Genomic DNA, 21673 nt, shown 5'->3' with positions numbered 1-21673 from the left:
ATACATGATTTTTACACTGTATTGTTTAGGGGATGATGATTTATTTTAAAGTTGCACGTGTTCATTATACATGTGATGTTTCCAGGTGAGGAGGGCAGGGATGAAGTCAAGGGTATTCACAGGGCCCTTGGTATGTGCTCCAGTGTTGAGGCTCCACACCCTGCGTGGCTCTTTGGGACCATGGCCGTATCCCTGCCCAGTGTGTGAAGAATGCCCGCACCTTCTGCAGGGAGTCACTTGGGTCTCTGGTTACCTGGAGAACATTGAGAATTTTTCACTTGATTAAAGCAAACACTGTAGAGGGTGAGCATCCCTACTCAGAAAATCCAAAATCTAAAAGGCTCCCAAATCCAAAACTTTTTGATGCCCCAAGTAGAAAATTTCACACCTGACCTCTCATGGGAAGAGCCACAGTCAAAAGGCAGGTGATAAAAATATTGATTAAGTTACCTTCAGGCTGTGTGTATGAGGTGTATATGAAGCATAAATGAACTTTGTGTTTGAGCTTGCTTCTCTTCCCCAGGATATCTCATTATGTATATGCAAATATTCCAAAGTATGAAAAAAGTTGAAATCCCAAGCACTTCTAGTCCTAGGCATTTTGAATACAGGATACTCAGCCTATCCAGAGTATCATACCTTTGTTCTCCATATGAGGAGACAGCAGAGTTCGGTCTGGTTGGGGAGGACTTCAGTATCTGCCATGGTTGTGATAATTGTGGCATGAGTGACACTCCATACACATAAGTGTCCAGATACCTGTGACATTATTCATTGAAGTGCCACAGAAGTTTTAAAAACATTCTGTGGAATGGAAATCATTTCCAAATGTGTCACCAACTTTCTTGCCATATTAAGCAAGGCACAGTGACCAGAAGTCACCTTTCAGGACGTTCAGTCCATCGTGAGAGGAGTGGTGCCAACAGTCAGTCTTGCATCTTCTCTGGCCATCCTAGGAGTGGTGGCCTTATTTGAAAGGGTCCTCCATTATTCTCCATTTGGTTCTCCTAGCTGCTTCTGTCTGCCTCTTCTTGGCCCTCTGTTTGCTAGCAGTTCCTTTTTCCTGGCCATCTCTAGATAAATCCCACTGGCCTCCATGTCCATGGGGATACCTCCATAGATTCAACCAACCTGGAATGAAAAACATTTGGAAGAAAATTGCATCTGTACTGTACACATACAGACCTTTCTCCTTGTTATTATCCTTCCCAAAATGAAGTACGAACACTGTTTCATAGCATTAACATTGCAAGGAATCTAGAGATGATTTGAGACATACAGGAGGGTATGTACAGGTTATGTAAAAGTCCTTCTCCATTTTTTATAAGGGACTTGAGCATCCCCAGATTTGAGTATCTGTGGGTGGTCCTGGAACCATTACCCCATGGGTACTGAGGAATGACTATATAGACCTTAATATACTATATTCTAAGGGTGATAACATTCATTATCAAAGTTTGTAAACAAAGAATAATTGAGCTATGAACAAAGACCAGAAGGAATTTCCTTTATAGTAGCAATTTGGCTGTGTGCAACTCTTCCTTCTTGGTTCTCACCTGTAGTCCAGAGAACTGAGACGAACAGTTCGTGGCTTACTGTTTAAGTCAGATTTTATAGCGATGAGCATGGCTTTGGGTTTATATTACGCTTTCCTAAGGATCTGAAGCGGTTTCACCCTGGGCATATTTATCCATAAGGTCAACAGGAAACAGGATTAATCATGTCAATTCTCACATCAAGAACTGAGGAAGAAGCCCAGGGCAGCGGCACATACCCACAATCCCAGTGACTTGGGAGGCTGCGATGGGAGGATCGCAAGTTCAAGATCAGCCTTAGCAACTTAGTGACACCCTGTCTCAAAATAAAAAGGGCTGGGGATGTAACTCACTGGTAAAGCACCCCTGGGTTTCATCCCTAGTACCCGCAAAAAACAAGAACAAAAACTGAGGAACAGGGCTGGAATGTAGCTCAGTGGGAGGGCATTTGCCTGGCATGCTGAAGGCCCTGGGTCTAACTCCCAGTAACCCACCCACTACCAAAAAAACCAAAACAACTGTGGAACAGAGTCTGGGAAGAGGAACTGGCACAGTGGCTTCTAAAAGCCACGTCCTCTAAGTTTGGAGGGCAAGGACACTTTCTCCAAAAGTCTAGAGGGCTATTCTGGCTTATTCCAGATGATCTAAGGATACCTTTGGGAGTTACAGAATTCAGGTGAGGCTCAGCTGGTGGCAGTCTTGTCCCACCCTAAGGACCATGTGGAGAGAGACTCAGGATCGCAACGCAACGTGGGTAAAGTGTGGCCTGCCTCCAGTCTTAAAGAACCCTTTCAATTCCCAAAGGGTGAGTTCTGTGGCCCATATCTAGTCCAGCAGTTAGTGACAAGTGACAGATTGAATCATGGATGGCAGGAAGGTGTCAGCTTATCCACTAGGCAACGGGGCGCACCTTATCGATGTCTTAGGGTGCTGTGTGTCTGCCATTGGTGAGCAAGGGAAGGTCGTGGGCCATATGCTGCTATTCACTTGTTCCATCAATGCTGCTTCCAGCAACCCTCTTTTTTTTTTTTTTTTTTTTTTCTTTTAAGATAAGTTGCTCATCATTGAACCTTTTGAACTAGGATTCCCAAATTTCATACTTTCCTCTTTTTCTTTCTCCTCCTCCCTGCCTGGACTCTCATTCACCACTAAAGGCCAGAATGTACCTACCACTTTGATAGGGAATTTCAGAAACCGTTTGGGGGAGAGGAATTTCTTCCCTGGGTCCAGCAACTTCTTGAATGGGGCCAACTTTCTCTGCTAGGCTGTGGACATGGCTTTGTTTCCTAAAGGTTTGGCAGGTGTCAGGAGCCACAGGGGGCATTATGGGTATAAGAGGCGTCTGTGTGGAGGACAGGGAAGCTGAGAGAATGGTTCCTTGAGAAGGAGTAGCCCCTGCATTGGGATGGGGCCAGTTAAGGGTTGGTACTCAGTGGTCATGGGGTGCTCATAGCCTTGGAGACAGAGGCTCCTCTGGGCGGCCCTGGGCTAGAATGAGGGTGACTAGTATTGGGGAATGTGCCCCCACTGGCTGGTGACCTTGGACACAGCACATTTCTGGCCTCCATTTTCTCCTATGTCCTGGCCAAGTCATTCCTGTGTACCGCTCTGCCTGCTCCTGTGTTGTACAGATCACATGAGGTGTGGGTGGCAGAGTGTTGGTGGGGTGTGCGTCCAGATGGAACGCACCACCTTCTGATTGTTCCTACCTGTGGATTGGACACAGCTGCCCTCTGAGGTTGAGGCAGCCAGCATCTGCAGGCAGAACAAGGTGACCCCAAGGTCTGGGACTGGTGGCCAGGCCTGGGGCAATCCTCATGGTAACCCCTGCCACATAGTTGAAACTGGCTGGGAAGAGCCGGGGGTGGGCAGCTGAGGGTTGAGAGGAATCTCTGGATGTCCAGGAGCTGGTTCAGCCAGCCAGGGTCTCCTGTCTCCATCCAGAGGGCTTTTTGCAGTCCTGAAGTCTCTGGGCAAGAGCCTTTAATCTAATTACATGCTTTATTTGAGCCAATTTGTTTTCCAATCCATCTTGTTCAGCAAGAAGAAAGAACATGCTGGGGACTCATTTGCACCCTCTTGTTCAAAGGGGAGAAGAGGGGTTGCTCCCCTGCCTCACGTGGTCACTGCAGCCCCCGACCTCTCCCAGCCTGGCCACCCCACCCTGGAGCCAGGACGCAGAGCCAGCCTTGCAGGGAGGGGACTCGGGCCTCTCAGCACTGTCATCAGCTGAGGGAGAAAAAGCCCAGCTCCTCATCACCCCTCCTGGAAGCTCAGCCCCACTCTGAGGCTTTCCCTTTGGGGGTCCCGACGTGCTAGGCAGATCTGAAACTGATGGGTTTCCAGGCCAGACAAGCTGGCCCGGCGTCCTCAGGGGCTTCCTGGGCTCAGAACCTTCCTGGCTCCACCTGTAAGAGTTGGCCTCAGAATCTGAGGCCCAGTGTTTTAAATCTGCAAATATATTTTCATAATAAGGCAGAGGATTTAGGATCTGTGTTATTAATGTCCAACAAAACACCAAAGCCCTTCCAGCCTCCCTGGAGAGAGAAGATTTATCATCTCCCATTCTCCTCCCTGGCCAAGAAGCTGTACTCTCCAAGCTTTGCTTTTTGTGTTTCCAGCATGTTCCAAAATTGCCTCCCCCTCTTCAGAATCCTGCTCCCAGCCCTTACTTTTCTGCGGTTGACCTAGACTGGCTCCTTCATGTGGGTTCCTTCACAGAACCCGGTGACTTCTGTCCTCTGACTCGGGAGTGAAGGAATCAGTGGGGCTGAGGGCCGCTTTGCTGGCCGCACGATGCCGGCAGCCCGCAGGCCTGCTTTTATTGGACTCATTCAACAAATATTTACTGAGGGCTCCTTATGTGTCCTGGGCCCTGGGGATACAGCAGTGACTTCCTCTCCTGACTTCAGGGAGGAAGAGGGACAGTAAACAAATAAGTCGAAAACTAACTGCAAAGTGTGTCAGGTGTGGCCCTGACATCCTGTGAAAGATGAATGGAATAATAGTCATTCAGTGACTCAAGGACATACTTGAGTGAGAAATAGCTTTGTGTTAAAAAGGTGTTTTTTGGATATGCTGGTAATATAATGAAATTGGGTTTCTGTCACGGTTCCTAAATCAGAGTAAAAATAAAAACGGCTAACGTTTCTCTCATGGAGGCAGATGCACCCAGCTGATTTTTACATTGCCTTGTTTGTGAACTTTTGCAGAGGGCAGTGTTTGTGTTTCTTTGGGTTTGTTGAGTGGTCATTGGTGACACCCCCCTCGCCCCCCTGCCCCTTGCATGAGATGCTGGGACACCAAGGTCTGCTTTGCCAGGGGAGGAGGCAAACAGAAAATTCTAGACTGTGAGATGGAAGCTAGGAGCTTAGAGCATGCCCAGCTGAGTTTGTGGGCTGAGGACAGCCACCCGGGGAAATGACCAGCACGCCCCAAGGAGAATGGCATTGGAGGGCAAGGTGTGCGGCTGAACCTGAGAATGGACCATGGTGTGGTCTCTGGTCTCTCCTAATGCCCATGGAGTGCAGTCCTGTTCTTTCCAGATGCTCTGAAAATAACAGAATCCAACCACCAGACCCTGATGGAGGAGGAGACATCCCGAAACTGTGGACCTCAGGCAAGACGAGGTCCGCGCCAGGGGCCTGCCACAGTCTTTGTCCCCAAGAAAGGGGCCTCGGTCTTGTTGGGGGACAGGACTCCAGGGTCCAGACCCAACCTGATTCTTGTTTGTCAGTGGTACTGGTCTGTGGAGGCCCAGGGCCGGGTCACTCTGCCTTGGACCCGAGCCTTCTTCCTCACCTCGTGGGCTTCCATCTGTCCCCACATGTCTCCCTGCCCCACCTTCATTCACCCTCCACCCCAGGCGGCACCTCTGAGGCCACCTTGAGCTGAAACGTCCTCTCCAGAGATGGCCCCTGGCCCCCTTATCTTCCCTGCGCACTGGGGTCATCATTCTAAATCCTGTGAACGGGAAGCCTGCTAGTGACTGTCATCACTCTCACCCGGTTTCTCCGATGGGGACATGGTGGCTCAGAATGGTTCAGGGCCCCGGATCAGAGGGGAGCCAAAAGGATCCCTTTTTTTACCGGACACAATGGCTTTCCCTGGAGCCTCCTCTAAGGGGATTTCCTCTTACGTCCTCAGGGCTGGATGTGCAGCCATGCTGTGGTGACCCCAGGGAGGCCCTGAAGAAGAATGTCTCCACTTGGCCCCCTTGGGGTTTGCTATTTAGGGAAAATGGACATGCGTCCTGGGGAGGCCATAGCAGACCTGTCAGGTCCTGGCCTGAGTCCTAGGGCTGCCAGGGTAGGTGGCTGTCCAGGGAAAGTACCGAGAAAGGAGACCCGGGCCCTTGGCATGCCTCGCCCAGTTGTGTGAGCCCTTTAGGAGTCCCCTGTGCCTGCTGGCGCAGCTGATGAAGCCATCTGGGATGGCGGTCATACCTGGGGAAGGCGCAGGACGAGAGCAGGGCCAAGGCCGGCTTTGCCAGGCTGGGCCCGCTGGTGCGGGGCAAGGAGCAGAGATGTGTTCAGTGCACGAAGAGCTCGGGTCTGTACTTCTCCACCGGACGCGCAGCCGCAGTCCTTGAGAAGGACTGAGTCCCGTTCTGCCAAAGGACAGTTTAGATTTCTGAGTGCCTGGAAACTGGGCTCTGCAGAACCTGCAGCACAGAGTGGAGATAGCGTTCTTGTTGGAGGGCAGCTCCCTAGGCAGCCCAGCCCTGAGAGTGAGAAAGGGAGAGCCAGTCTCAGCCCCATGCCACTAAAGACCCGACCCCTTGCAGGCCTGGGAACAGGCCAGACTAGAACTGTCTGGTGGCTTTGCCTCCCATTTAAAACGAAAGGTCAAACTTTTCCAGCCCTACATGCCCCTGCAGGCTTTGCAAGTTGTCTCTCTTCTCCTCTTGTCATTCACTCTGTGCAGGGCACCTCGGCCTTCATTCAGCCCCTGGATTGTACCAGGCCAGGTCCTGCCTCAGGACCTTTGCATAGGCTGTCTTCCTCACTTGGCACCCTCAGATCTCTTCACCCCATCTCCTTCACACTGATGCGGTCTCACTCATGTGCTACCTCTCTGGGGAGCTTTCTCCTACCACCCTGGCTAGAGCAGTGGTCTCACTCCCCGCCACACAGATACCCTGTGCCCAGGATGTTCAGTATCTGTTGACTTTTCCTTTGTCCTTGGCCATCTGTGGAGCTGGGAGAGGATGTGCCTGCGTGCCCTTGCCGTCTTTTAGGACGTAGCGTTTCCTATCATGGAAGTCCTGTGGATTAGGAATATAGATGTCACCTTTTTGAATACAGATGGCATTTTCTAGGATTCTCAGCCTCATGAGTAAATGGTTCCCATCCTCACTAGGAAGAAAAACCTCACTTCAGAATATTTTGAGATTTGATGAATTTTTTTTTTTTTTTTTTGCGGTGCTGGGGATCGAACTCAGGGCCTTGTGCTTGAGAGGCAAGCACTCTACCAACTGAGCTATCTCCCCAGCCCTTGATGAATTTTTATGGGTGCATTATAATCTTGCATAACAGCGGGACGCAGTAGCCATATTCATACGTGCACACAGCGGTTCCATCAGCCTCAACCCCAGGACCTTCCCCTTCCCTCTTCCCTCTCCTGTGATCTGTGTGCTCTACTGAGCTATTCCATTCTTTATTTAATGAGTGCATTATAATTGTATACATTAGCAGGATTTGTTGTGATACAGTTGTACATAGACAAATAATTTGGCAGATTTCATTTTGCCTCAAAATGTGTTTAGTCTTGTTTTTCTCTTGAACGTGAGAATTGTGCTGGGCATGGCGGTGCGTGCCTGTCATTCATCTGGAGGTGGGGTGGGGGCCGAGGCAAGAGGATCACAAGTTAGCAACTTAGCCAGGCCTTGTCTCACAATTTTAAAAAATGTTAAAAAGGACTGGGGTGGTAGTACTTCCCTGGGATCAATCCCGAGGGCCCCCTGGCAAAAAAAAAAAAAAAAAAAAAAAACCAGGAGAATTGTTGTAAAATTTTAAATGTGGCTAAGGCAGCAAAGCAAGATATGAAAACCAGAAGTGGTCCCAGAACCCAGTATTTTAATGTGCATTATATTCTAAAATGAAGTTCAAATGGCTGCCAACCACACAGCCTCATGCTATTCCAGACTCCCTTGGAGTCCCTCATATCTGCCCAGCACTTTCTTGCCCCAGGACCTTTGCACCTGCCAGATTACATAGATGCTCCTCCCTGTACTTCACTGACTCCTGGCCATCCTAAACATCAGCTCCTCAGAATGGTATTCTATCTTAATGGCTTTCCACTGGCCTTCCCTCCATTTGCCACCAATGTGCTCTGCTCATTGTCTTCATTTTCTGAGCATCATTCTTCTGTGGGTATGATGATACTTGGGTGACTGGCCTGTCCCCTTCTGCTCTAGTACCACCTGACTGTTCCATTAGTTTCAGGGTGTGCCCAGTGCCTCCAACAGCCAGCTAATAAAGTTTTTTAAGTGAATGGTGGATAATTAAATCATAGAAGTGGGGTTGCATCATTGGATTGAGAGCATTTTCAGAGTTGTGACATTCAGTACCAATTGCCCTCAGGACGGTTCCTATTAATTTGGCCCCAAACAGATTACATGCACATGCGTGTTTGCCTTCGCCAGTGTGCCACACGAAAGTACCCTGTTCCCATTAGCCTAAGGTCTGCTTCTTTGATAATTAAGATGAACACGTTTCCATTTCCTTATCCCTTTTTAATTTCCTCTTCTGCGTATGACCTACCCATTTCCTTCTAAGTTTAGATAGCTTCTCTTTTTCCTGTTGACTCAGAAGAGTTCTTTATATATTAAGGACGCCAATCCTTTGCTCTCTATTTTGCAAACATTTGAGGGCTTTCTTCCAATCATTTGTCTGAGAGATTGCAAAGCACCTCTTGCCAGCTCCTCTGCCAGACCATTGCTAGAGGCTGCCTCAGTTTTGGAAGTTCTTGCCTTTTCTGCCCCTGAGCCTGAAGTTAAATGGGCATTCTGCTGTTGACTCACGTAGTGACTTCTGGTGATAGATCAAGTGGGTGGGACCAGTGCAGGCTTGGAGAGATGGGGCCAGGGGCTCAAGAGCTGCCTCAGCTCCGGCTTACCTAGACACCTGGCTGTACCCTTAGATAAAGTGTTGGTGAAAGAGGTAAGGAGGGGGTCTTGTGTGGGAGGCGGGGCCTCACCTGTAGCTTCCGATCAAAAGACAGAGTTGGCATCATGGGGCATGCCTTCCTGTTGTCCCAACTCCCCTGTGGTGACTTGTGAAATGCACAGACACCTGCTGCACCCTGAAAACAGAACACACTGAGAGCCAGACTCTCTTGCCTGAAGAGATGGTTCTGTGCAGCTTACTGTCCCCAGGTCAGACAGAGGTAAAACATGCTCTGGGGGCAGACTGATCCCACCTGCCTTCTGTTACCTGCTGGTGGGAAAAATGGACAGGGCCAACTGGGCGCCCCTCCGGGCCCTAGCCCTTCTCCCCTGAACTCATCCCCACCAGGACAGTGAGAGCCAGGAGCCCCTCCCCGACACCCAGCCCTGGGTTTCCCTGTCCCAGGAGGCAGACCACTTTGGCCGGGTGTCCCTCATTACACCCACCACCCCGCTTTCTCACTCCAACAGCCCAGAAGCAGAGAGGCAGAGGCACTTACTTGCAGAGAGCAGGCTGGGGCTGCGAGAGCGAGACCTTTGCCAGCTCCCCGCCCTGCTCCGAGGGGAGGTGCCAGATGCGGTGCCCCTGGCTCTCACCACGGGCCGCCAGGCTCTGCCTGCCATATGCTCAGAGATGAGCCTTGGGCTGGCGAGCAGGCCTGCCCAGCGGGACGTTGGCACCTGGGCACAGGAGGCAGATCAGAGGGGCCAACTACCCAAGGTAGAGGAAGAGGCGGGAGGGGCTGGGCCGCTGGGATTGGGCCTGCAGGGCCACCTCTTGGCTCTTGTCTGTGGGTTGGTAAGGGGAGCAGGTGGGAAGAATGAAAGGGAGGGGAGACTGCTCCCAGGAGGAGCCAGGATGCCAGCCAGCCAGGATGGGCCTGCTGCGAGTAGGGCAGATGGCCGCCTCCAGGTCTCAGTGGCCCTCCCTGGGACAGAGCTCGTGCCATGGGGAGCCAGCCAGCGCCTGTGTCCAGCCCTGGCGGCCCCTGTCTCTTTCAGGGGAAAAGGGTGCAGTAGGTGGGTGACCCTGGTGCAGGGACACTTGCAGAGCTGCCAGTATTTACCTGGGGTCTCAACCCAGTTCCCAAGGGTCCCCAGAGAGAGTGAAGGTGGTAGGGTTTATTGCAGTCACTGAATGGGGTCCCAGCACTGGGTGACAGGGGGGGTGGGAACTTGCTGCTGTAAAATGTTGGGATTGTAATTAGCGAATGAGACTGGTCTATGGGATGGCAGGGTCTGGTGGGTCTAAGTTATGCCCGCTTTTATTTTAAGGTTGGACCATACGAAACTGCTTTTTTAAAGGTGCACAATGGTCAGTTTTCAGCACTTTCACGTGGTTCATCTTAATGGCTTTCCATCTTTGTCTGTGCTTCTGAACAGGTCAAATAGTGGGAGACTGCTGTGTCCTTTAAATGTTCGCATGACCTCCCCAGTTCCTTCCAGACATTTCCTAAGACTCTGTTCAACTTGGTCATTTACGCTTATTTCCTAGTGTTCTGTTTTCTTTTGTTTATTCATAATTAGACATGACAATGTTTTGTCTGGTCTTCTTTAAAAAGTTTTTTGGGGACTTTCTAAAGATTCAGGTCTTGCATGTATTTCTAATTTTGAGGTTTTTTTTTTTTCTCCTGTCTTTATTCATTTCTGCTTCTGCTGTTACTAATAATTTCCTCCCACTTTCTTCGGGTTTTGTTTTTGCTCATTCTCTAACTTCTAGAAATGAATATACTTTGCTTATTTTCATTCCTTCTTCTTTAATAACAAATAATATTTATTACTTTGTGGTCAGGAAATATGGCCTGTACAATTTCAGCTTCTTGGAATTACTGTAACATTCTTCCACTGCTGTGTATGTCTGTTTCTTTTTGTATTTCTATCAGTTTTTACTTAATGTATTTCAAGAGATGTTATTCCATACCCATAAGACAATTTATTTTCTAGGTGATCTTCTTGCCCATTTTAAATATGTTTGCCTTGAATTCTACCTTTTCTAATATTAGCATCTGTCTCTTTTGGTTCGTTTTTTGTTGTTATTGTTTTCTTTTGCTTTTTTCCTATGCTTTTGCCAATGCATAAATTATAGACTTTTAAAATATCACTTTCGTTTATATTTCTCCTTACACAGTCTTTTTTTTTTTTTTTTTTTTTTTTTTTTTTTTTTTTTGTGATGCTGGGGTTCAAGCCCAGGGTCTCATGCATACCAGACAAGTTTTCTATCATTAAACCACGTTCCCAGGCTGTAATTTAAATTTTTTTTTTTTTTTTTTTTTTGTGGTGCTGGGGTTTGAACCCAGGGCCTTGTGTGTGTGAGGCAAACACTCTACCAACTGAGCTGTATCCCCAGCCCCTGTAATTTAATATTTTTAAATCAGTTTTTCAGTAGAGGAGTTGGATCTATCATATTTTCATTTATTTGTCTTTAGATAATCATTCTGTGATCTTATCATGGTTGGTCTTTGTATTTTCCTTTTTTCTGGTTTATCTTTTGACCTGGTAACTATAATTTATTTCTTAAGTTCTCTACTGTTTTTTTTTTTTTTTTCAAAAGCAGTATGTAATCTATACAACTCTTATTTGTCAGAGTCAAGCATGAACTAGTATCTTTTACATTCTATTTAAGACAGAATTTTATTCCTCATATTCTACTTGGTAGTTTTTATTAATATGATCTAAAGTTTCAAAGTACATTTTTTTAGTTTTATGGACAGTCTGTTTCCTTTCAAACATTTAAAAATTATTTTGATATTTGGATTTGATTTTAGAATCAAGTCTGAAATATCTGTATTTACTGGTTTTGGTGTTCATCTCCAGTATGTTTATGTCATGACTTTCTTCTCTTTATCTCTTGTTTTTTATTCATTTCATAGTTGGTTGGAAAACACCCTCAAGTACTTATTTCAAAAAAAGATACATGATTGGAATATTTCCTGAGCCCTTGCTGACTTGAGAATGTGTTTTGTTCATTGTGGTCTGAATAGGTACATGCTAGTCTAGCTAGGTATAAAATTTTTGAGTCATAAGTTTTCCCCTTTATAGACATTGCTTCATGATCATTGGTCCAGTTCTTTGGCTTTTAATCTCCCCATTTTTTCCACATCCTGGCATTTTGTTTGTTTTGCAAATATGTCTAGGTGTTTTACTCTTTTCCTTGAGCTTGATTCTCCCTGTACCCACTGGGAATTAAACTCAGAGGTTTCCACATCCCCAGCCCTTTTTATTGTTTGAAACAGGGTCTCTCTAAGTTGCTGAAGCTGGCCTTGAACTTAATGCTCCTCCCATCTTAGATTCCTCAGTACCTGGGATTATAGATGGGTGCCACCATGCCGGCCTATATTTGATTCTTGTCTCCATTCCATTTGACTTCTGCTTCAGTTCTTACCCAATCATCTGTCAGCTCTCTACTTTGTCTTACATTTTTATCCTCTTCCATGTTTCCATGTCTTTATCCTTTCCCCCTATATTCTATAAATCTCTCCAGTATATTCTTGTTCCCAAATCCCTGAATTAGTTTTCTACTGTATCATTTCTTTCTGCTGCTTGAAAAGTGAATTTTAATTGTGCTACTGAGATTTTAGATAATTTATTTTTTCAACTCTTCTTTCTCTTATGCATTATATATATGATAAAGATAAGGTGAAAAGATTATATATATATTCTATTTCATATGGTTTTATCTTTCTAGAATTATTTGTTCTGTCATGCCTATTTGGTTACATATTGTTGGTGACTGTTTTTGAGCTGTAGCAACACAATTGAATAGTTGTGACGCAGACATATGGCCCTCAAAGACTCAGATGTGTACTGTTTGACCCTTTGCAGAAAGAGCTTTGTTGATCCCTGTACTAGTGTGAGGGCTAGGTTCCGTCTCAGATCCAAGGTGGATGGCAGGGGATGTACACAGCTCTAGCTCAAGTTCCCAGTTTCTGCCAACCTTTTACTTGGATTTGCTTCTCCTGTGTGGAGTTGATGTCCTTTTAATTTCTCACTTTCTGATTTTTGGCATTAGTAATTTTGATAAAAATATAAGTTCAGCCACTGCAACTGCTATCCTTCTGGTCCCTACCCTTCCTTAAACTTCCTTCCCTGGGGGAGGTGTCACTCCCAATGCCCCCGCCCACTTCCTGCCCATTCATTTTCTGGTCTTTGTCTTTCTGCCATCTTCTTCCCTCGCCCCAGGATCTTTCTATTCATCAGACAAAGAACTGAGTCCTGAGGTAAAACCTGGATAGTTTTTGCTTCTTCCACCACCATCTGCCTTTAATTAATAGAGATTGCTCCCAGATCCCAGCATTGGGTCATCTATCAGTTTCGTTCTTGGCGTTAGTGTGACTTTTCATCTTTTCATTGTCTTTATAGCTATTTTGGCACAAAAGCAAGGAGAGGCTCCCTGAGTGGCTGCCAAGTGGATGCCATGTTGAGGAAGAAGGCAGAGTTGCATTTTCGAGCCGTGGTTTATCCATCTCGAAGCAATCTCTGTAGCTTTGTGTGCCTTTGATAAAGGAAGCAAATACAGGGACGTTTTCCTTATCCAGGGACCGTTTGTCCAGTGACCTCAGCTATCTGGAATACAATCCAAAGGAAGAGTCACAAGCAGCCAAAAAGCTTCCACGGCATCTGTGTTCCGGAAGGTTCTTCACTTTCCCCAAAGGAGAACAGTTCAGCCTCTCCTTCCAAGCCTATTTACCTGTGTTTTACACACAGTTCTAGCAAGCTTGGTCTTTGTTTTCCTAGCTCATCATTAAATCAGAATCAGCAACTCTGAAGGGAGTAGGGGACATTTTGCAACAAGCATAAGACCCGACAAGAATTGCCAGTTGACAGAAAGGAGAGACACAGCACCCACCCCCCCAAAAAAGCAAATACAACTACAAATACTGAGAGACGGACATCATCTTCTGAGTTTGAGTTCACAACTACTTGTCTGGGTCCTCTGCTGAGGTGGGTGCTGTGTGCACACCGTGGGCACAGAGACCATCCCCTTCCCATGCTGTTGGTTCACATAGTGGCTCTGATGCTAGCTGCACATCGGAATCACCCAAAGAGCCTTAAAAATCCAGACACTTAGGCCAATCCCTGAGCCAAGGAAGTCAAAGTCTCCAGGGGCTGGGTCTCAGGCACCAGTGTCGTTTAAAGCTTCCAGGTGATTCCACTGCTTAGCCAGGATGGGGGACCAAAGGTTAGAATTACAGGCTTCCTCATTAGGCACACGGCCCTGGGGGAGCATGTCCCCAGCCTCTCTGGACCTAGATGTTCATCTGTGAAATGGGACCTGTTTGGAAGGGGAGAGAAGAGCTCATGAAGCAGAAAGGTGGTAGGAGCTCCCACGTTACTGCCATGTGTTGCCGCCATTATCCAGCGCAGACTCAGAGATGCCTGGTGGTGACTGTGATTTGGCACAAAGGCTCTGGGAGGTCGAGCGAATTAGGCAGTGATGGATGTCGCACATTCTAGGATGATTTCTGTCCCAGGTGGACACTTGGCTCTGAAGAGAAGAGCTTTCTATGACTGTTACTAGGCTGGGGGCAGCGATGCTGCAGGTCCAGGGGGAGGTTGTCCCAGGGCCCTTCTGCCTCCCTTCTGCCTCGTGGGGCGGGGCTCCCGTTGGGCAGCTGCCCTGGAACCTTTCTGAGCTTCGCTTTCTCATTTTTTAAGCTGAGCACTGCAACCCCTCCCACAAAGTCTCCCCACCCCCAGACCTGGAAGAGGGGACACAGTCAGAGGCGCTCTTTCCACCCAGGCTGTCACAGGGGTGTGTCTCACTGGGCCCAGGCAGAGGAGGCAGGGTGTCAGCGATTTCCTCCCGATCGGAAATGAAAGCACTGACTTGGGCCAACAACTTTCACAAAAAAAAAAAAAAAAACAGAAAAGGCACCAAATGGATTTGAGGCTGTCCCTGCAGTGACTTTACTAGACACCACTTGCATTCCAATTTGCTTCCATAAGTGGAGGGAGCAGGGAGTGAGCTGGCTCCCTGGACCCACCAGGACTGTGTGCAACCTGCCCTCAGCCACACGGTGCCTTTGCTGTGTGCATCATCTGTCCCTGAGTGGCAGAGATGTGGCCCAGCACAGCTGTTCCCACCTGGAAGTGCAGTGGTGACAGTGGAGCGGGTGGTGCTGTTGACTTGTGTACTGGGGCTGCCGTCCTTCCCCATCCTGGGGATTGGCTAGAGTTGAGTGAAGGCCACTCTCTCTCTGGACATCTCAGTCCCTGCATCCCAAGAGCTCCCTACTCCTGGAACTGACCAGCCATCTGGCTAATAGGAAAAACTGATGCAGTGGCCTCTGGTGTCCTGAGGGGGTTTCAAGGGCTCAGATCACAGAGGAGCAGCAAGGGGGGCTGTTTTTCCTCCCATTCCTGGTTCCTACTTTGGGGCCCCAAGAGAACGGCCTGGGAGGCAGAGGGGGCTGCCAGGGACCCTGACTCCTAAGCCAATGGATGGAGCTGTGCTGACTAATCAAGGCACCAGGTACTGTACCCTGGGGCCTCAAAGGAGAAAATTGCCTCCTTTGGAGCCAGAGACTGACTCAGAATAGAGAGATCTCTGAATATTCTCTGCAGATCTTAGCCACAGGCTGGGGGCAGGCACACTGAGAGGCCTGACTTCCTGCCCTGGCTTTGCTCTGAATTTCCACACAAATCACTCCTTTCTGCCACCTTGACCTTGGTGGCTTACCTTCTTTGAGCCTCAGTTTTCTTGTCTGCAGAATGGGAATAACACTCAGATATCAGAGAACGGTTATAAGAATCCAGTGAGAGCCAACACTCTTAGTGGTGGGGGCAGGGCAGAGGGGAGATTTCCACAGGTACAGCGAAAGAATTGCATCTTCTTGTACAAAGATCAGACGTGGCTGGCAGGGAGCGGGCAGGTGGGATTGGGGTCCAGCCAGGGGGTCTGCCCTTGGGGAGTTGAAGGGGCTTCTGCCAGGAGAAGCCAGTCTCAGGGCCCTGGCTCTCGTTCAGGGCCTCGAAGCCCCCGAAGTGATACCCTGCAGCCGGATGCGGGCCGGCCTGCCTCCCAGCAGTAGGGCCCATTAGAACTGAACTCTTCTTCGTGGGACATTTTATTTGCACACTCCAGTGGAGTGGACACCAAAGGGGTTTTCTAATGCTTCATGGGCTGCTAATTTCCTCTGTGACCTCTTTTGTTGGGGTCTGACCCCAGCCAGAGGCTCTGCGCCATGAAAGCCAGTGCCTGACACAGACCCAGAGCGCGGGGTGACAATGAGGCCTCTATCGGCTTTAATCAGGCTCCAGTTGCGTCTTAAGAACGGGGGGGAATTTGTGTGGTGCTCAGAAGCCCTGGGTGGCATGATTCGGGAGCCCCCAGAGTCTCTCACGGAGGCCAGGGCGGCTAAAGGATTCGTCAGGCCAGAGGAGGAGGGGGTCAGGCGGGGGCCTTTTGTCCCGAGGGCCTCTTTAGAAGGCTGGGCCTGCCCTGAATGGCCGCCCGCTCGGCCTGGCCCATGGGTATCACAGGCCTCTGGGTATTTCGGGAGGCGGCCTCCCGCCCGGCCCGCCAGCCTATTCATCGCCAGCCTAATTAGTTTCTGTCTGTGCTCTCTGCCCCTCCTGCAGACTGCGAGTCCTACTGCAAGGCCTCCAAAGGGAAGCTGAAGATTAACATGAAAAAGTACTGCAAGAAGGACTATGGTGAGTGGAGCCCCGCTCTGGGAAGTGGGGTGGGGCCATGTGGCCAGCAGAGAGCTGGACTCGGGGTGCAGGCAGGCTGGGGTACACGTCGGGCATGGAATCCCTGTGACCAATGGATCCCACACCCAGGAATTTCTTCTCTCTTCCATGTGGCCCTCAAGGACAGGGTGTGAGGGGCCACAGGGGCCTGGGTTCTCCCTCTCTCCCTGTGGAGAGCCACATGGGGCTGGGATTTCCAGGTTGGGCTCTAGCCTTTGCTCTGCCTCTGCTGGGGGCTGTGTGGCTACAGACCCCTCACTTGCCCTCTCTGATCTTCTGTGTCCTCATACATCCTGTGGACATTCATCTTGAGTCTGTGTGGCTCAAAGGAGGGTCATCAAGGCGTCAGAAAGGTGGTAGGAGTTCCCAGTGTGTTTAGAATATTTCTTCTCTGCTGCAGGGAGGCTGGGGAATCTGCTTTGTAAAGGTTCTAGCCCTTTCCTGACCCCGAGGGAATTGAGCAGCCCTGCCCTGGACCCAGGCTTCAGAGTTCCTCCCTGGGCCAGCGGCTAGAACCAGACTTTTTTTTTAAATTAGTGCATTATAGTTATACCTAATAGTGGGTTGATTTTTTACATTTTCATAAATGCCTATAAACTTTGCTTCTTAATTAAGGACAATGGTCAAGACCTTTTTTGCACAAAATGATGAATGATGAGGAATGTTGAGAACTTCTAAAACCTTCCCATTTTATTGCATGTGTATATGTGTGAGAGCATATGTATATACACACAGATCAACACACACACACACACACACACACACGCACGCACCCCACACTGAAGCCAGGGCAAGACCCTAGTAATCCAGCCGCACTCCCTGCCACACTGCCTGGCCTCCCACAGGATGCAGCAAGAGCAACTGGCAGAATTTATGGTCAGTTCAGTAGTTGCCAGGCCGTGGGCATTGACATTCAAGGCCCCTCTGAGGCCCGCAGTAAATTCCCGAAAGCCCCTTTAAGATACAGCCATCGCCAGGCACTGCAGAAGCTTCCAACTCCTACAGGGAAATCAACCTAGATTTTGACAACACATTTGGCTGTCATTTGAAGATAAAGGAAGTGTACTGTCTCCAAGCCAGGGTGACACCACAGGAGGGGCTCCAAGTCGTTTTGGCAGAAGCCCATGTGGCCCCAAGCTGCAGGGAACGTGTTCTCCTAGCCCTGGGCCTCCAGCATCTGCTGGGGCCAGTGAGGCAGGCCCCTCCTGGCCCTCCTGTGAGCAGGAGACTTGGGGGGTTTGGACCTGGGACCTCCCCAGTGCTGCTCGTAGCAAAGCAGCAGACCCGGGCAGTGTGAGTCCTAGGGAAAGGCCCACCTTCCCATCTTCCCTCTCTCCTTGGCCTGCGCAGGCCCAAGGGAACTGGGCAGGGGGGCGGGAGGGAGGGAACGGGTGGGCCTGCTTGGGGAAAGGATTCTGTTCCTTTATTTGGGTCTGGTCTTGAAGGACCCTTTAAGAGGTTAGAAGGGGGAGTTGTGTTTCTGGAAGGTGCCAACCTGCAGCTTCTATTCTGTTCTTCAAGTGGAAAAGAAGGAAAAATCAAACTTTAACCAAAATAGATCCCGTTCCCCATCTGATTGTCACTCAGGCTGGTTCTGTCGCATTGGAGTGCTGGTTTTGCTGCGGTACTCTGCCTCCTTCTCCTCTGATAGTCCAGTGGCACCTGGCCCTGCCCAGTGTTCTCCGGGCCCCTCAGCAAGCAGACCCTCTCTATCTTCCGAACTCGACACCCTTCTTTGTAGTCAGGAGCTCAGGGCTGTCCCGTCCGACCCCTGCTGGGTTCTAGGTGGCCCTCTGTTCCCTCACTGGGCCTCTCCTTGCCCACCCCTGACTTCCCCGTGGTTATCAGAATGAAGCAGGTGTCAGAGATGGTGGGCTTCCATTGCTTCAGATTACAGATGGGGACACTAGCCCTGCTGGTCAGGGGTCTTGCTTAGTCATAGCCAAGGGGTGACCTGTCTCCTCCCTCCACAGCAGTCTTCCCTGGGCTCTTCCTTCTCCATCACTATTAACCCCCAGACCCCATCTATCACAAGGCTCAGAAAGGTGAAGGTCAGCCTGGTGTGTCTACCTTTCCAGACAGCACGGTGGCCCCTGCTCCTGCCCCATCTCTGCCACTCAGGTGTGTCGCCCAGATGTTCATGTGTCTGTTGCAGGTGAAGATTTGAGGAAAAGGTTACAGGGGAGGTGTGGGGGCCCCACACTGGAACCTGACAAGGTCTAGGCCTGATGTGTCACCAGTTAACCATTATGTCTCAGCATCCCATATATAGGACACCTATAAAAAATTACAATGAGAAATGAATATACCATTATTGTAACATTGTTGCTCATTTTAAGTTTTTATAGGTATCCTGTATATGGGACATGAGGACATAATAGGTTTCATTGTCCTAACCATGCCCCTAACCTGCTGCCTAATACTGCCTTGTCTCATTCTCCAGTGTCCCTTGTGGGGAAGGGGAGATTCTGTATTAGTCTGTTTTCTGTTTCTATAAGAAAATACCCAAGACTGGGTAATTTATAAAGAAAACAGGTTTATTTTAACTCACAGTTCTGAAAGTCCTAGAGCATGGTGCCAGTACCTGCTCAGTTTCTGGTGAGGGCCTCCTGTTGCATCAACTCTTAGGGCACAGTGGAAGAGAAGTAGGATCCAATGAAAGAGAGAAGGGGACATCAGGGACCAGATGTTTTATAACAATCTGCTCTTGAGATAATTAATCTACCCTTTGGGGAAGTACTTAAATCCTTTTTTGAAGGTGAATCTCTCATGACCCAGAGTATCTCTTAAAGGCCCCACCACCTATCAATACCATTACCCTGGGGACCAGGCCTCAGCATGAGTTTTTGTGGGGACAAACCACATCTAAGTCATAGTGCTGGGGTGGGGGTGTTCTGGTTCTATAGCTATTTTATCTATTTCTGTAAAATAGGGTCATTTAAGAATTAGGGAGTCTCTCCAACCCAGCTAAAGAGTCTGGAAGAGAGGGGTCACACGGGGTCCTAGGGAGGGTTCAGAAGAGTCAGACAGGGTGAGGAGGGAGCTTGACTTGGGAAGGAAGGAGTAAGTGGCACCCACAGGGCCTGGGCGAGGCACTGCACACAATGCCGGGCCCGTGGGTGCTGCCAGGAAAGCCTAGCAACTGTTCTGGCTTTGCTCTGAGACTGGAGGATGCGGTCTTGAGGTTGGGGTCTGCCAGGCCTCATGGAGGACACTGGACCCCTGGATGAAGTGTGCACGGGGGTGCCCTCCCACACCCAGGGGAGATGTGGGCCAGCCCAGGTGTGGACAGGAGGTGTGAACAGGAGGGAGTCAGCTGAGGGATCAGAGAGGTGAGGCTGTGGGCCAAAGAAGAGGCTGCATGGTCCCTGCTCTTCTCTGACTGACAGCCCGGCAGGGGGCCAATTAGGGAACACATTCCCTTTACATCCAGGTTACTTGGATGTTCCAGAAGTGGCTAATTAGGACTTTGGGTTTGCCACTCCTGCTGAGCAAAGGCCTCAGACCCCTTCTTCCTCCAGGCCTGCTCTGGAGAGGCCTGATGTGGTGCCATTGGAGACCATGGGTTTGGGAATCCTGACCCTGGGCGGTGACAAATGGACAGAAAGCTGCAGGCCAAGAAGGCCTATAGGAAAAGACCTGGGCTGGCCTGGATGTGCTGAGCCTGCCCTGTGCTTGTTCAGATGTGTCTGCCAGTGCCCCGGGCCCGGCTTGGAAGGGTTGAGGTGGACACCCAGCAAGATGGGAGGGAATGGGGTGGGAGGGTCCCAGTGTCATACTGCAGAGAGACCCCCGTGCAGATCCTGTAGGGAAAGGAATCTGGCCCCGGAATCTGGAGATGGAGAGTCCTAATTTGCCGTGTGACTTTGAACAGGGAGCTTTACCAGTCTGGCCCATTTATTCATCTGTTCCATGAGGTGCAGTCAAGGGGACATGACAGCCTCCTCAACAAGACACCCTGCCATAGCCCCTGCCATGCCAGGCACCATTTCTAAGGGGCAGGAGCCCACAGAGACTTTGTCATCTGTCACCTGTCTGCACCTCTACTGGCCACCTCAGTCCTCTGTTGCCCTCTAGGGGAATCTAGCTCACCTTGCAAATGCTTGAAAAAGCCAAGGAGAAGGTCGAGTGGGACCTGTGGTCCATGGAAGACAGGATTTATTCTTTGCAAGTGTTTCAGCAACTCTTGGCGACTTTTCAGGAAAGCCTCGCCTTGGAGGTGCTGTTTGTGTGACTCCTCAGAGCAAGTGTGCTTGCGTGTGTGTCAGAGTGTGTTCAGCACCACTCTTGCATCCCCTTGAACCGGCTCAGACACAGGCAGACCACATCCCCATGGGAGTTACCTGCCCGGAGTCACCTTCACCTAGAGGCTGGGGCTCCAGAGGCTTCGACCATTGGAGGTCAGTATTCCTCCTCAGGCCAGCCACGAGGGGCTTCCTGGCCTCTCCTGCCCTTCTCCCTTCCTTCCTCCTTATACCATCTTGTCCCCCTGCCCCTTGGGCAAAGCTTCCCCTGCCTGGTCCGCACGCACCTCCTCACATTTGCATGACCTCCCCCATCTCGTGTGGCTGCTCACAGGCACCACAACAAACCACACACACACACATACACACTCCATCGTGGCAGTGCATAACCCATGGCAGTGTGGGTCCCTCACACCCCTTGCTACTCCAAAACGCTTCCTCTGCACCCATTCGTTGAGCACCTGCTCTGTGCCCTGTGCTCTCCTGGGTGCTGAGCTCACAGATCTGCTTAATACCCAGTCTTGGTCCTCTGCGAGTTCACAGACACGCAGATGAGAGCCACAGAAGGGTGGACATATGGCCTGGTCACAGCCTAAATGGGCCTACGCAAAGCATGGCGCAGCCTCTGGAGGGGATCAGGAGGAAAGGCTTCTGGAGGAGGGAGCCTGGGGGCCGGTGTTCACTGGGCCAAGCAGAGAGAGAAGCCTCCCAGCACAGACGCTCCCTCGGGCCGGTGAGATTAGAGAGGCGTGCACGTGGGGTGCTGGGTGCGAGGGGGGCACCTAGGGAAGCTGGAGAGAGAGGCCAGTGTCAGCCTCCTCAGCCACAGAATCCACCCTGACCCCATGAGGGTGGCTCCTGGGCCCCTGGTGTCTGCCTCGGGTGGCCTGGGTGCTTCCCCTGGCCCCTTCCTTCCCCTGGGTATGCACACAGAGCGGCGGGGGGCAGACAGACAGCTCACATTCTGAAAGGTGAGATCATCTCGCTTTTGCCAGTTCTTGGAAAAATGATTCGTTCCCAGAAATGTTTAT

At 49.9% G+C, this 21673-nt stretch overlaps 1 protein-coding gene across 2 annotated transcripts in view; it reads left to right on the top strand.

The window, feature by feature from the left end:
- Ntn1 (netrin 1) overlaps positions 1–21673 on the top strand; it is a 179379-nt gene that overhangs the window by 145289 nt on the left and 12417 nt on the right. For both annotated transcript variants that reach the window (XM_047545985.1, XM_047545986.1), the window contains exon 6: positions 16285–16359. In XM_047545985.1, the coding sequence (XP_047401941.1) occupies positions 16285–16359 (75 nt within the window). The remainder of the gene's footprint in view (positions 1–16284; positions 16360–21673) is intronic.

The sequence above is a fragment of the Sciurus carolinensis genome, chromosome 3, assembly GCF_902686445.1.
Source record: "Sciurus carolinensis chromosome 3, mSciCar1.2, whole genome shotgun sequence".
Lineage (NCBI taxonomy): Eukaryota > Metazoa > Chordata > Mammalia > Rodentia > Sciuridae > Sciurus > Sciurus carolinensis.
This window is presented reverse-complemented; position numbering and strand designations above follow the sequence as displayed.